The sequence below is a fragment of the Jaculus jaculus genome, chromosome 19, assembly GCF_020740685.1.
Source record: "Jaculus jaculus isolate mJacJac1 chromosome 19, mJacJac1.mat.Y.cur, whole genome shotgun sequence".
Taxonomy (NCBI): Eukaryota; Metazoa; Chordata; class Mammalia; order Rodentia; family Dipodidae; genus Jaculus; species Jaculus jaculus.
The window spans coordinates 62,154,757-62,170,202 of NC_059120.1; the positions used below are offsets into that span (position 1 = coordinate 62,154,757).

General features: G+C 42.9%; 1 protein-coding gene and 1 long non-coding RNA gene across 2 annotated transcripts; one reads left to right on the top strand and one right to left on the bottom strand.

The window, feature by feature from the left end:
• The first annotated feature begins 331 nt into the window (after positions 1-331).
• LOC101595670 (ras-related protein Rab-22A) lies at positions 332-1,092 on the top strand. The gene has a single exon (XM_012950884.2). It carries the CDS (start codon positions 349-351, stop codon positions 931-933), a length of 585 nt encoding a protein of 194 aa, XP_012806338.1. The 5' UTR covers positions 332-348; the 3' UTR covers positions 934-1,092.
• A 907-nt stretch (positions 1,093-1,999) lies between these two features.
• On the bottom strand, positions 2,000-15,243 carry LOC123456029. Its single transcript, XR_006634283.1, has 3 exons — positions 15,140-15,243; positions 14,123-14,472; positions 2,000-2,045 (listed from the first exon to the last, which is right to left on the bottom strand). It is a non-coding gene; the product is annotated as an uncharacterized LOC123456029 (long non-coding RNA).
• Positions 15,244-15,446: the final 203 nt, after the last annotated feature.

A 15,446-nucleotide genomic window follows, 5' to 3' on the forward strand; every position in this document is an offset into this window, starting at 1 on the left:
CCTTTTTATCTCACTTACCCCTGATTCTTAACTTTTTATAATCAAAAATCTTGTGTTGGGAGGTGGCTGCCGAGGTGGGCGGGGAGGTCAGGTGACCTGACCGGCGTCCCAAGATGGAGGCGGCGGCGTCCCGGAGGTCGTGGCGGCGTCCCGGCTGCTAAGACGAGTTCGTGGGGCAGCCGGTGGACGGGGCTGAACCGGAAGGGCCGGCAGATGAGCGGCCGCGTCCTGGGCGCTCCGGGAGGCCCAGGCGATCTGCGGCGGCGCCGGGGGATGCTCGTGCTGGGCCGTGCGTCTCCCTGCTCAACTTAGGGCGGTGGCGGCCCGCGCCCTTCGGCTCCTGGGGCCATGGCTCTGAGGGAGCTCAAAGTGTGCCTGCTGGGGGATACGGGAGTCGGTAAATCGAGCATTGTGTGGCGATTTGTGGAAGACAGCTTTGATCCAAATATCAACCCAACCATAGGGGCATCCTTTATGACCAAGACTGTCCAGTACCAAAATGAGCTACATAAATTCCTAATCTGGGATACAGCTGGACAAGAACGATTTCGTGCCTTGGCACCAATGTACTATCGGGGGTCGGCTGCAGCCATCATCGTTTACCACATCACAAAAGAAGAGACGTTTTCAACACTGAAGAACTGGGTGAAAGAGCTTTGCCAGCATGGCCCACCCAATACTGTAGTCGCCATTGCCGGAAATAAGTGCGATCTTATCGATGTCAGAGAAGTCAAGGAGAGAGATGCCAAGGACTACCCGGATTCCATTCATGCGATTTTTGTAGAGAGGAGTGCAAAAAATGCCACAAACATAAATGAACTCTTTATAGAAATCAGTCGAAGAATTCCATCCACCGATGCCAGCCCGCCATCTGGCGGCAAGGGCTTCAAACTCCAAAGACAGCCGTCAGAGCCAAGGCGAAGCTGCTGCTGAGGAGCCGGTGCCTCTCAGACCTGACCATGAAGCAGGTGGTCCTGGACGTTCGCAAGAGAGCTGGGGTCCCCACCACCGGGAGCTGCCCAGCACTCTCGAGTCTTCTTGGTGCATAAAGGACTCACAGAAACTGGCCTGTTCATTTTGTCTTTGAGGACGGCAGCAATGGTCTTTCAGTCTGTGGACATCTGTGGTCCAGAACCAGTGGTGTACAAAGGGACCACAGCACTGGCTGCTGACCTTGCAGAAGACATGTCTGCTCAGACGGATGGTAGGGTTAACTTGCTGATCAGGATTCTGTAAAGGGAAAATGAGCACTTTCATGGTTCTTGAGGGAAAAAAGACTATGTGAAGATTATTGTGTCCTTGGTTCCCTTTTACCACTGTTAGAGTTGTGTCATTTAAGATGTGGCTGGATAGATCTAAGTGAAGGAATGGCAAAATCTTGCTTAGCTTAGGTGGATAATTTATAGGATGGGTGGAAATTCTCCATCTCTCATGCACTTTCATGGAGGACCGCAGTCTGGGATGCATACAGGAAAGGCTGGCATTGCGGCGGCTGCCTCGTTCGCACCCTGGGGCTTGCTTCTGACCCTCTGTGTGTCACCAAGCACACCTTTGTAAATAAGCTCTCATGATCCAGGTGATATGGTAGAGAAGCTGCCTGGAGTCATTGAACTTCATTTGTTCTAAGTTGACTAGCAGTGTTCATTCGGAAAAGTAGACAGGAAAAGGAAAACAGTGCAAACTGTCCATTTTATTTAACCCAAGTGTTGTGGTGGGAAAACAAGGACCTGGTGTCTGGTGTATGTAAATTAGTAGTCTGTACTCATGAGACTGTTGTTTAAAGAGTGTAAGTTGTGTAAATACATTAATGAATTCTAAATTCCATTCCATTCCATCTTATACCCACCCATCTTTCAGCCCGTCCTTGAGAGACTGAGGCACTTAGCTTACAGACTTCCCAGTCTTCTCTTCTTCCATGCCTGTGTCCTCTGCATTCCATCTGGAAATGGTAATAAAGACACATGCCTCCTCAAAAAAAAAAAAAAAAAAATCTTGTGTTGGGACTTCCAGTTAAGATGGTGGCGTAGGTACCATGCCAAAGCAGCCTGTGGGGGGAAAGACCAAAAAATCTCAGCAAAATACAAACTTTTACTAAAAAGTGAGGTGTATAGGAAATTGAAACGGCAGTGGGTAGAAGAGATCCAGAGCATCCAGAGCCCGCACAAGCTGGCAAAAGTGGGCCCAGCAGATCCGCCCACCGCAGCGGCGCATCAGAAAGCCTCCAGGCTCAGCTCAAGCCACAGGAAAAGCCAGGTGACTGGAGCTTCCACTCACACCGGAGCTCTCCACAACTCAAGAAATGTAAAGGGAGAGCAGTAGTGAACAACGGAGGAGCAGATCACAAGGTAGAAGAACACGTGGAACAGCAAGAGAACTAAAGCAGCATCGGCTCCCTCCCCTCCTCCACCACCTGTGCCCAGCTCCAGCGAACAGAGCAGCCAACTTGAGCCAACTTGAGCCAACAGTGGGACCCAAGCAGGAGCAGAGTCTTGCAGCAACATCAATGGCTCCAGCACTGGCAACAGCGGCCACAGCAGCAGTGGATCCAGTAGCAGCAGCAGCGGCAGATCCAGCAGCAGCAGCTTCAGAGGCAGCAGCAACAGCTTCAGCAGCAGCAGCGGCAGGATCCAGGAGTGGCAAATACAGCAGCAGCAGCGGTGGCAGCAGCAGTGGTGGATCCACCAGCAGCAGCTTCAGCAGCAGCAGCTTCAGACCCAGCAGTGGCAGCTTTAGCAGCAGCGGGGACAGATACAGCAGCAGCAGCTTCAGCAGCAGCAGTAGTGGTTCCAGGAGCAGGATTGCCGTTCTGCAGGGCCACAGTTGCCAGGCTCAGTTTGCCACGTAGGAAAAGCCAGTGCCCAGCTCCAAAAATCAGAGCAGCAGCCCAATGATCCAGCCAGCAACTTGACTGAGACCAAAATCATCCAAGGTAACTTGGATTGTACCAGGGAAGGGTCTCACTTGGTCACTGACTTGGATCCCTCAACAAACCAGAAATCTTAACCTCTTTGTTGATAGAGGATCTGGTTGTTATAATAACTACTCTTGCATAAATACTCGATGCTGTTTTTGATTGAATGTGTACAATGTTTAGTTAAATTTTAGAATCTACCTGTATTTTATTGCACTCAGCCTACTTGAATACTCCCATACCAGGGAAACTAGGAACACCTTTGTAAATACTGTGAGAGTCTTAAGAGCCACACCTAACACCTTAAGATCCTACCCTGAAGATATATAACATCAAATCAATTGATACAGCTAACAATACCCAGCTAGCTAGAAAATCCAAGCATTAACTTAATCCAAGATGCAAATATATATACATTATAACACAAGAAACACTAAAAAGTAAGACAATATAAATCCACCTAAAAGTATTAATGCATCAGAAATGACCTCCAGTGAGAACGAATTAGAGGAAATGCCTGAAAAAAATTTCCAAAGAATGATTGTAAATATGTTCAAAGAAGTCAAAGAACAAATCAAAGGAATCAAAGAGGAAATCAAAGGAATCAAAGAGGAAATCAAAAAAGACACAGGACACCAATTTAATGAAATAAAGAAGGCAATACAAGACATAAATAAGGAAATAGAAATAATAAAGAAAACCCAGTCAGAATTACGAGCAACGAAGAACACAGTTAATGATATAAAAAAAACTGTGTAGTAAATCTCACCAGTAGGATGGATGAAGGAGAGGACAGAATATCTAAGCTAGAAGACCAGGTGGCAGATCTAATACAGTCCAACAAAGAGAAAGACAAACTTATAGAAAAGTATGAGTGGGAATTTCAAGATATTCGGGACACTATGAAAAGATCAAATATAAGAATTCAGGGCATAGTAGAAGGAGAAGAATTCCACTCCAAAGGCATAGTAGTCTTCAACAAAATCATAGAAGAAAACTTCCCCCAAATTGGGAAAGAGGTGCCAATGCAGATACAGGAAGCCTTTAGAACCCAAGCCAGACAAAACCTGGAAAGAACCTCTCTTGGCATATCATAATCAAACTACAAAACACACAAACCAAAGAAAAAATATTGAAAGCAGTTAGAGAGAAAAATCAAGTTACCTAAATAGGCAAGCCCAACAGGATCACAGAAGATTATTCAACACAAACTTTAAAAACTAGAAGGGCTTGGAGTGATATATTCCAAGTTCTGAAAGATAACAACTGTCAACCAAGGTTACTTTATCCATTCATGGTTCAAGTTTACTATCCATTCACATAGATGGAGAAATAAGGACATTCCATGTCAAAAGCAGGTTAAAGGAGTATTTGGAGACAAAACCAGCTCTACAGAAAATACTTGATAGAATCCTCCATGCTGAAGAAAAGGAAAAACACACATATAAGGAACCTGGAAAAAACAAGCAATACTCAAATACTAGTTAACATAAGAGAGCAAAGACAGAACCAGAACCACACACACACAAAAAAAAAAAAAAAAAAAAAAAGGCAAACATAACTTTCAATAATATCTCTTAATATCAACAGCCTCAATGTCCAACCAAAAGACATAGGTTTGCAGACTGGGTTAAAGAGCAGGATACTACAGCTTGTTGACTCCAAGAAACTCACCTTTCTACAAAAGATAGACATTATCTTAGGGTGAAAGGTTGGAAAACGGTGTTTCAAGCAAATGGGCCTAGAAAACAAGCAGGGGTTGCTATCCTAATATCTGACAAGGTAGACTTCAGTCCAACGTTAGTCAAGAAAGATAAGGAAGGTCACTTTATATTGATTAAGGGCACACTCCAACAGGAGAACATTATAATCCTAACTCATATATGTACCTAACATGGGGGCTCCCAAATTCGTCAAACAAACACTATTAGAACTAAGGTCACATATAACACCAAACACAGTGGTAGTGGGTGACCTCAACACCCCACTCTCATCAATTGACAGGTCATCCTGGGAAAAAATAAACAGAGAGGCAACTGGACTAAATGAGGTCATAAAAGGAATGGACCTAACAGATATATACAGGACATTTCATCCAAATGCTGCAGAATATATATTCTTTTCAGCAGCACATGGAACATTCTCTAAAATAGACCATATATTAGGACACAAAGCAAATCTTAACAAATCCAGGAAAATTGAAATAATTCCTTGCATTCTATCAGACTACAATGGAATTAAACTACAAATCAGTAGCAAGAAAGGCTATAGTGCATACACAAAATCATGGAAACTAAACAATACACTACTAAGTGATGAATGGGTCAATGAAGAAATCAAGAAGGAAATCAAAAAATTTATAGAGTCAAACGATAATGGGAACACAACATAACAAAATCTCTGGGACACAATGAAGGCAGTTCTAAGAGGTAAATTTATAGCCTTAAGTGCCTATATTAAGAAATTAGAAAGGTCACAAGTAAACGACCTAATGCTTCACCTTAAAGCCTTGGAAAAAGAACAAGGCAAACCAAAAATCAGTAGACGGGAAGAAATAATAAAGATTAGGGCAGAAATCAATGAAATTGAAACAAAAAAAAATCCAAAGAATCAATGAAACAAAGAGTTGGTTCTTTGAAAGGATAAACAAGATTAATAAACCCTTAGCAAATCTGACCAAAAGAAAGAGAGAAGAGACACAAATTAATAAAATCAGAGATGAAAAAGGTAACATCACACAGATTCCAGAGAAATTCAAAAATCATAGGGACATACTATAAAAGCATATACTGCACAGAGGAGGAAAATCTGAAAGAAATGGATTATTTCCTTGAGTTATATGACCTACCTAAATTAAATCAAGATGAGATTAATCACTTAAATAGACCTAAAACAAGCATGGAGATCTGAACAGTTATCAATAATCTCCCAACTAAAAAAAGCCCAGGCCCAGATGGATTCAATGCTGAATTTTACCAGACCTTTAAGGAAGAGCTAACACCATTGCTTCTTAAGCTTTTCCATGAAATAGAAAAAGAAGGAATTCTACCAAACTCCTTCTATGAGGCCAGCGTCACCCTGATACCAAAACCAGGCAAAGATACAACAAAAAAAGAAAATTACAGACCAATCTCCCTCATGAACATAGATGCAAAAATTCTCAACAAAATATTGGCAAACAGAATCCAAGAGTATATCAAAAAGATCATTCACCCTGACCAAGTAGGCTTTATCCCAGAGATGCAGGGATGGTTCAACATACACAAATCTATAAATGTAATACATTACATAAACGAGTTGAAGGACAAAAATCACATGATCATCTCCTTAGACGCAGAGAAAACATTTGACAAAATCCAACATTCCTTCATGATAAAAGTCCTACAGAGACTGGGAATAGAAGGACATATCTCAATATAATAAAGGCTATTTATGACAAGCCTACAGCCAACATATTACTAAATGGGGAAAAACTGGAAGCTTTTCCACTAAAATCAGGAACAAGACAAGGGTGTCCACTGTCCCCACTTTTATTTAATATAGTTTTGGAAGTCTTAGCCATAGCAATAAGGCAAGAGACACACATAAAAGGGATACAAATTGGAAAGGAAGAGATCAAGTTACCATTATTTGCAGATGACATGATTCTATACATAAAGGACCCTAAAGACTCTACTAACAAACTGTTAGAGCTGATAAAAACCTACAGCCAAGTATCAGGATACAAAATAAATACACAGAAATCAGTAGCCTTCATATATGCTAACAACAAACACACAGAGGATGAAATCAGAGAATCACTCCCATTCACAATTGCATCAAAAAAAAATAAAGTACCTTGGAATAAACCTAACCAAGGAAGTAAAGAATCTCTACAATGAGAACTTTGAAACACTCATGAGAGAAATTGCAGAAGACACTAGAAAGTGGAGAAACATCCCTTGTTCCTGGATTGGAAGAATCAATATTGTGAAAATGGCAATCTTACTAAAAGCAATCTACACATTTAATGCAATCCCTATCAAAATTCCTAAGGCATTCTTCATGGAAATAGAAAAAACAAACCAAAAATTCATTTGGAATCACAAAAAACCTCGAATATCTAAAATAATACTGAGCAACAAAAATAAGTCAGGAGGCATCACCATACCTGATTTTAACCTATACTACAGAGCCATAGTAACAAATACAGTGTGGTACTGGCACAAAAGCAGACATGTAGATCAATGGAACAGAATAGAGGACCCAGATGTAAGTCCAGGTAGCTATAGCCATCTGATATTCGATAAAAATGCCACAAATACTCATTGGAGAAAAGACAACCTCTTCAGCAAATGGTGTTGGGAAAACTGGACATATATCTGCAGAAGGATGAAAATAGATTCTTCTCTCTCACCATGCACAAGAATTAAGTCCAAATGGATTAAAGACCTTAACATCAGACCTGAATCTCTGAAAATGCTAGAGGAAAAAGGAGGGGAAACCCTTCAACATATTGGTCTTGGCAAAGACTTTCTGAATACAACCCCAATTGCTCAGGCGATAAGACCACAGATTAATCACTGGGACCTCATGAAATTACAAAGATTTTGCACTGCAAAGGACACAGTGAATAAAGCAAAGAGGCAACCTACAGAATGGGAAAAAATCTTCGCCAGCTATATATCTGATAGAGGATTAATATCTAGGATATACAAAGAACTCAAAAAGTTAAATAATAAGGAATCAAACAAGCCAATCAACAAATGGGCTATGGAGCTAAATAGAGCATTCTCAAAGGAAGAAATACGAATGGCATATAAGCATCTAAAAAAATGATCTACGTCACTAGTCATCAGGGAAATGCAGATTAAAACTACATTGAGATTCCATCTCACTCCTGTCAGATTGGCTACCATCATGAAAACAAATGATCATAAATGTTGGTGGTGATGTGGAAAAAGAGGAACCCTTCTACATGCTGGTGGGAATGCTATCTGGTCCAGCCATTGTGGACATCAGTGTGGAGGTTCCTAAAACAGCTAAAGGTTGATCTACCATATGACCCAGCTATAGCACTCCTAGGCATATATCCTAAGGACTCATTTCCTTAGAAGTATGTGCTCAACCATGTTTATTGCTGCTCAATTTATAATAGCTGGGAAATGGAACCAGCCTAGATGTCCCTCAACTGATGAGTGGATAATGAAGATGTGGCACATTTATACAATGGTGTTCTACTCAGCAGTAAAGAAAATGAAGTTATGAAATTTGTAGAAAAATGGATGGATCTGGAAAGGATTATACTAAGTGAGGTAATCCAGGCCCAGAAAGTCAAGTGCCACATGTTCTCCCTCATATGTGGATCTTAGCTACAGATGATTGGGCTTCTGCGTGAGAAGGAAAATACTTAATAGCAGAGGCCAGTAAGCTAAAAAGGAGATATAAAGAGAAGAGAAAGGAAGGGAGGAGGGTAGTTAATAGGTTGATATTGTATATATGTAACTACAATGACTGAGATGGGGAGGTAATATGATGGAGAATGGAGTTTCAAAGAGGAAAGTGTGGGGGGGTGAGAGGGTATTACCATGGAATATTTTTTATAATCATGGAAAATGTTAATAAAAATTGTGAAAAGAAAAAAAATAAAATGATAAAACAAAAAAAAAATCTTGTGTTAAGTGTATCAAATTTAGGGTTTGACATAGCAGGATCCTGAGACAAACTAATTTTGGGGACCAAGACTTTAGTTTAACACCAGTAGAAACAAATGGGATCTGAAGCAAGAGAGGAAGACAGACTCCAAAATGTTAGGTAAAAGGTTAGGGGGTTTGCAAGGTTATTGGAAACTGAACTTTGACGAAGGGGCCTTCCAGAAGACTGAGGCAATTTAGCAGTAACTGGATCCCGTAAAGTCAAAGTGAGAAATGTCCTTGTGCACACAAGGTCTGAGGGGCATCCTCAAACCTATAGGAAGTACCTGGTTCTTTCCTGTCTCTTTTTTGGTTTTTCAAGGTGAGGTCTTGCTCTAGCCTGGGCTGACCTGGAATTTACTATTAGTCCCTGTGTGGCCTCAGACTCATGGTGATCCTCTTACCTCCGCCTGCCCCACCACCCCAAGTGTTGGGATTAAAGGTGTGTGTCAGGACACATGGCCCATATTTCTTTTTTTCCTAAAGGAGTCCTCACAGCCTTGCTAGAGGCTAGAAATGTCAGAAGATTCTTCAAAGATTACCCCCTTCCACGAAGTGTAATTCCTTTTCCTAGGAATAAAATGGGTTAGTTCCCTTCCCTGGACACATACATGGAGATTGGACTGACCACTCAGCCCCTATCCAGTAAATTCCCATAAAAGACTCCAATTAAGGTTACTAGGCTGGCTTTCCCATTTTCGATAATACAGATTAGGATCAAGATAGCTCTCCCCGCGCCCCCCCCCTTCGCCCCGCCTTCTCCCCCTCTCCCCCTGCCCCCGGAGGTAGTTAACTAGCAACTGGCCCACAGAAACATGGCTGTCAATTTGCCTGCTCTGGCAAGACTAGAACACACTTCTGGTCCAGTCTCACCTAAGATAGCTATAAGCATCAATTTCAATGTCAGCTTCCTGATTCTCCCTCCATTTTTCAACGGCTTGATACCTGTAGGCTGGCCCAGAGACTGCCTCTTGAGCCTACCAACCAATCAGGTCCCTCCATTACACACCTAAGTCTGGTATTGAAGCTCATTCCAATCGGATGCTTGATTCATATAAATGGGCCTGGACCATGTGAGTGAGTCTCATGGCTCATAAGTCCCTTGGGTATTCTGACTTCTCTTGGCCCCCTGGCCCCTCCCCTTCTGATCTCTTAGCCCCTGTGTGAGGGGATCTTCTTTCTTTTTTTTTTGTTTATTTTTATTTATTTGAGAGCAACAGAGAGAGAAAGAGGGAGAGGGGGAGAGAGAGAGAGAGAGGGAGAGAGAGAGAGAGAGAGAGAGAGAGAGCGCCCAGGGCCTCCAGCCACTGCAAACGAACTCCAGACGCGTGTGCCCCCTTGTGCATCTGGCTAACGTGGGTCCTGGGGAATTGAGCCTCCAACCGGGGTCCTTAGGCTTCACAGGCAAGTGCTTAACCGCTAAGCCATCTCTCCAGCCCTTTTTTTTTTTTCAATTGGACTTTAACAACATGAGGCCCCTTTCAGTTCCCAAAATCTTTGTTCATTCCTTCCTTCGGTCTTGCTTATATTTCTTCCATGGTTCTTCCCTCATCTGGAGATGAAGCTGTTGTTAGGTCAAGACAAAATGGAGTCACTAAGGACAGCAGGAGGGCGACAGAGACATAAGGAAGTGGGTCATCCACATTCCTCAGGGAACTGCCCAGCCATTATCCCTTCCTTGCCTAACAATGCCCCAGGTCTAGGTTTACTGCATCATCTCCCACATGGTCATTTTCTGGTCTCACACCCTAGCAACTTCCCTTCCACACCTACCCCCAAATGAAGAGCTTTGTATAGCCCACTATCTGTAATCTCAAAGTTGACTGTGCTCTGCTCTTGAGAGTCAGCCCTGGCAGTTCATGTTTTTTCTGAATAAAAGCTTCCATCTTTGCCTCAGAGTGGTCACCGTGGTTTTGATCACTCCTGAACCTCACAGTTATTTGTAAATTATCTTGTGGAAGATAACTCTGTTTACATATTCATTCAGAGAATTATTTTCCTTTTCTTTTTTTTTTAAATTTTTTATTTATTTATTTGAGAGTGACAGACACAGAGAGAAAGACAGATAGAGGGAGAGAGAGAGAATGGGCGCACCAGGGCTTCCAGCCTCTGCAAACGAACTCCAGACGTGCATCTGGCTAACGTGGGACATGGGGAACCGAGCCTCAAACCGGGGTCCTTAGGCTTCACAGGCAAGCGCTTAACCGCTAAGCCATCTCTCCAGCCCTTCCTTTTCTTTTAATTAATTACTTAATAGTGTGTGTGTGTGTGTGTGTGTGCATGTTTATGGATATGTATGCCATGGTGCATGTGGAGGTTAGAGGATAACATCTAGTTATCTGTGCTCTTCCACATTCTCTGACAGGGTCTCTTGCCAGACTAGCTGCCCCATGATTTTTGGATTCTTCTGGCTCTACCTCCATTGTCATAGGCACATTGGCATCACAGATGCATGTGCCACTTTGCATCTGGTTTTATGTGGGTGCTGGGGTACATCCAACTTGTGTTGACAGGTTTTACAAGCAAATCCCTTTAACTGCTGAATTATCTCTCCAGCACTTTCTAATATTATCAGGAAAACAGGAGGTGGGCTCCTTCCTTTAAAGACCTCTAAGCCTAATGCCTGGCTTTTTATAGCAGTGGCACCTGCTTGTAATCCTGGTGCTGGGGGAGTAGAGACGGGTGGATCCCTGGGGCTCACTGGCCAGCCAGACTAGCCTGCTTGGTGAGCTCCAAGCCAATGAGTGACCCTGTCTCAAAAAAAGGTGGCTGGCACATGCAGACTGGCACCTAAAGTTGTCCTCTGGTCTCCACATACATGAACTCACTCTTGCACTTACACGTGCACTCACACACATACACACAACAAAAAATAAAAATAAACCCCAAACTAAGAGGTATCCCCATAGCCCTTGATGCTGATGTTCCCAGAGGCTCCCCCATGAAATCAGACTCCTTGTAAGCCTGCAAAATGAGGTTTCTTGTGGTTATTGTAAAAGTACTGAAAGAGGGCTGAAGAGATGGCTCAGCAGTTAAGATGCTGATTTGCAAAGCCTAACAACCTGGGTCAATTCCCCAGTACCCAGGTAAAGGCAGAAGCACAAAGTGGCACATGTGTTTGGAGTTAGTATGTAGCAGCAAGAGGCCCTGGAATGCCCGTTCTCTCTTCTTCACTCTCCCTCTCCTTACAAATAATTAAAAACATTTTTCTAAAATTATTTTTTAAAGTACTGAAAGATTGACTAAAAAGGCTATTTCATAGAGAAAAACCCTGAGGCAGATATTTTTTTGGGGAAAGGGAAGATTTACTAGAGGGTTAATATGTCATGGAAAAGCATGATGGGATCACCAAGCCAGAGAAGAATTAGGGAAGCTTCTTGCACTTTATTTTTATTTTTTTTTTTACAAGATTCCAGGAAGAGGGAAAGTCTGTATCATGTGACTCTTGGGGCACGGAGGTACTAAATTAGATCCAAGGCCATAACTTAGGTAGCCTTGGGTTTTCCTGGCCACAGGAGGCTGGATATTGCTTTCTAGCTCAGCTTTGAACCACAGGGGTGAGGGTACCAGGGGTACTTTCAAAATTGACCACATATAGAAAAATAAAGAAAAAAAAACTAAAAAAAAAAAAAAGTGAACACATGTGTTCTAACTGTAATGTCCAGCCTGCATGGCAGGAGGGAAGATATTCTCAGTAGACACTTGTGCATGGTCCTTTGGATATCAGACTACTGAAACAATAAATCCAGAGAAACTGGCATCCCATGCTGATGAAAGGCTGACTGGAGGCTAACCTCACAGAAGAAGTGATGGCCTTGCAAGAGGGGTTGGAGACAATGCAACGGGTGTGACTATACTGTGACTGGAATTGCTTAGTGATATATACCTCTTGCCTTCTATTTAAATCTGAACTTCCACATGTCAAGACCCTGAAAGTAGACTAGGGAAAAAGGGGCCATTAGACATTTTGTTCTTCCCAATGTAGCCACCTTGAATAAGTCTCTTTTCTTCTGCTTTTTACTATTAATTCGGGTCTTTTAATTTACTTTTTTTTTTTTTTTTTTGGTTTTCCGAGGTAGGGTCTCGCTCTAGCTCAGGCTGACCTGGAATTCACTATGTACTGTCCGAGTGGCCTCGAACTCACAGCAATCCTACCTCTGCCTCCCGAGTGCTGGAATTAAAGGCATGTGCCGCCATGCCCAGCTTAATTGACATTTTTTTTTTTAATTTTTAGTTTATTTATTTGACAGCGACAGACACAGAGAGAAAGACAGATAGAGGGAGAGAGAGAGAGAATGGGCGCGCCAGGGCTTGCAGCCTCTGCAAACGAACTCCAGATGCGTGCGCCCCCTTGTGCATCTGGCTAACGTGAGACCTGGGGAACCGAGCCTCGAACCGGGGTCCTTAGGCTTCACAGGCAAGCGCTTAACTGCTAAGCCATCTCTCCAGCCCTTTAATTGACTTTTTGAGGAAGATTGGCCAAGCCTGGTTTGTTAGGGTTTCTAAGCATAGGCTCTAACCCTAAAAACTCTGGGAACACACTTCAAAGGGAAACCCCAAGCCAGTACTTCAGGCTTTCAAGGTATCTCTCCATCTATGTTTTTCTCCTTGATATTATGCAAAGTGATGGGTTTTTCCTATAACCACACTACCACTTCTGAGCATTACAATCACTTTTATGGAAGCTGCTCTTTCCCTCTGAGCCATATAACAATACAGGTTTCCTGAAAATAGTAACTGAATGAATGGATGGATTAGTAAATAGATGATTGGGTGGATAGATGAGTTGGATGAGTGAATAGATGGATGAGCAGATAAATTAATGAATGGGTCTAAGGGTGGATGAGTGGATGGATAGATGGATGAGTCAATTGTATGGCTGGATGGATGATAAGATGGAGGGTCAAAAGCACAGTGACAGTGAGCTGCTCCATGGCTCTTTAAAGGCCTTGTCTTTAGGGGAATATTCAGCCTTCTGTCTGTAGTGTCCTGTAGGAAAGCACAGCTTCTCCCTGGCTCTGGCCCCAACTGATAGATGCAGAAGTAACAAGCTGGATTTGGAGCACTCTCGCCCACATGGACATCTTTGTCCTTGCCTTGATTGATCCAAGAACATGGACCCTCCCAAGAAAGAAAGATTATCATAGGAGAGGCTAAGAACTAAGACGTGGAGTTTCAAGACCAAGATCAACCAGCTAACCACTGCCCTATTCTATTGTTTAAAAGTGATTCATCAGAATAAAAAAGAAAAAAATCTATTTTCTGGCACTTTAGTTTCTCTCTCAATGAACCCAACAGAAATGGGAACATCAGTGCTAAGACTATATGCCAAGAAAAGCCCCTCCCTTCCCAGCTGCCAAGCAGCATGGCCAAAAGCCTCAGCCTGGTGGTGGGTGGGAGCTGGCTGGGTTGCAAGACATGCTTTCTGGACCTGAGCCTGAGCCTGAGGCCACTGGTTCTGGAACTGCAGACAACATAATCACTGAGGGAGTTATGCAAGGAGTAGACTAGGCAGGTGTCTAGGTTGCAATGCTACCACCTGGTTTGAAGGGAGTTTTGCCAGACAGAGTAGCTCCTCCTCCAGATTCTTCCACTGAGCATTTGTTTCATTGTTGTCACAAACTTTGAGTAATATGCTCTGAGCTGGCAGGTGAAGTGGATGTGTTCCTCAGGAAGCTAAGCCACCAAGTCCCCCAGGGACATTTTTTTTGGGGGGGGTGCCAAACTTGCTTCTTCTTCCTTCTTTGTCCAAGCAGTTCTCCAATTTTAAGTTTAGTCTTATGCCATGGTCCTAAACCCTTTCTTCTTGTCCCATTATCATGCTTGCTGGATTGTGGGGGATAAGGAATACCTTCTGTTTCTAATCATGCCAGAACCCAGCTTCTTCCTCTGTAAAGAAAGCATTGGGTCAGTGCTAGAATGTACGCAGTCATTTAAAAACAACAACAACAACAATTCCATGCCTGTGTTCTAAAAGCCAGGTAGGCAAGACCAGCCTCCCTGCTGCCCTAGAGGTGTTAGATAAAGCCTGGGTTCTATCTAGTGCCTTCATGGTTATTAACATGTAGTCTGAATCATATGGTATAGAATTCTCTCCTCCCTGAAAACTTACAAAAGGGGACTACTTGCTTCATTCACACATAGTCACATAGTGTTCCTTCTCTTGCTTCATACATACATGGGTCCTATAGTATTATAGCATTCCTTCTGTTGCTTCATACACCCAGGCCACATAACGTTCCTTCTATTGCATCATATGCACATGGTCACATAGTGTTCTTTCTGTTGCTTTATACACATGTCACATAGTGTTTCTTCTGTTGTTTCATACATATACAGACCCATAGTGTCTCTTCTCTTTCTTCATACACATGTCACATAGTATTCCTTCTGTTGCCCCATATATATATGGTCCCATAGCACTCTCTATGTTGCTTTATACACATAGGTCACATAGCATTCCTTCTGTTGTTTATAATACACAGTCACATAGCATTCCTTCTGTTGCACTGTATTCATTAGAAGCATGTCACTAAGGCAAGACAAGTCCACTCACATTCCGGAAGGAAGAATTAGACTCCATCTCTTGAAGGGGAGAGTGGCCAAGAATCTGTGACCCACAAGCAGTGTGAATGCTTTCAGCTCCATCTTTGATCACAGTCCTGACCTGGATCTGCTATTCCCTCTTGGGTCTGCAAGACAGAATAGAGCAACTCTACAGACTTCTGTCTTTAGGTTCCACACACTCTGGATAGCAAGTCCTGGGGACACCACATCCTAAAAGTCTCCTACATCCCTCAGGTTCTCTCTGTCCCTCCTGCAACTCTGCAATGGGTTCTGTTGTCTCCTCTGGGCCACCCTGG

What these genes read in the sequence shown, in the direction of transcription:
- LOC101595670 (XM_012950884.2), top strand. Translation starts at nt 349, where the DNA reads ATGGCTCTGAGGGAGCTCAAAGTGTGCCTGCTGGGGGATACGGGAGTC.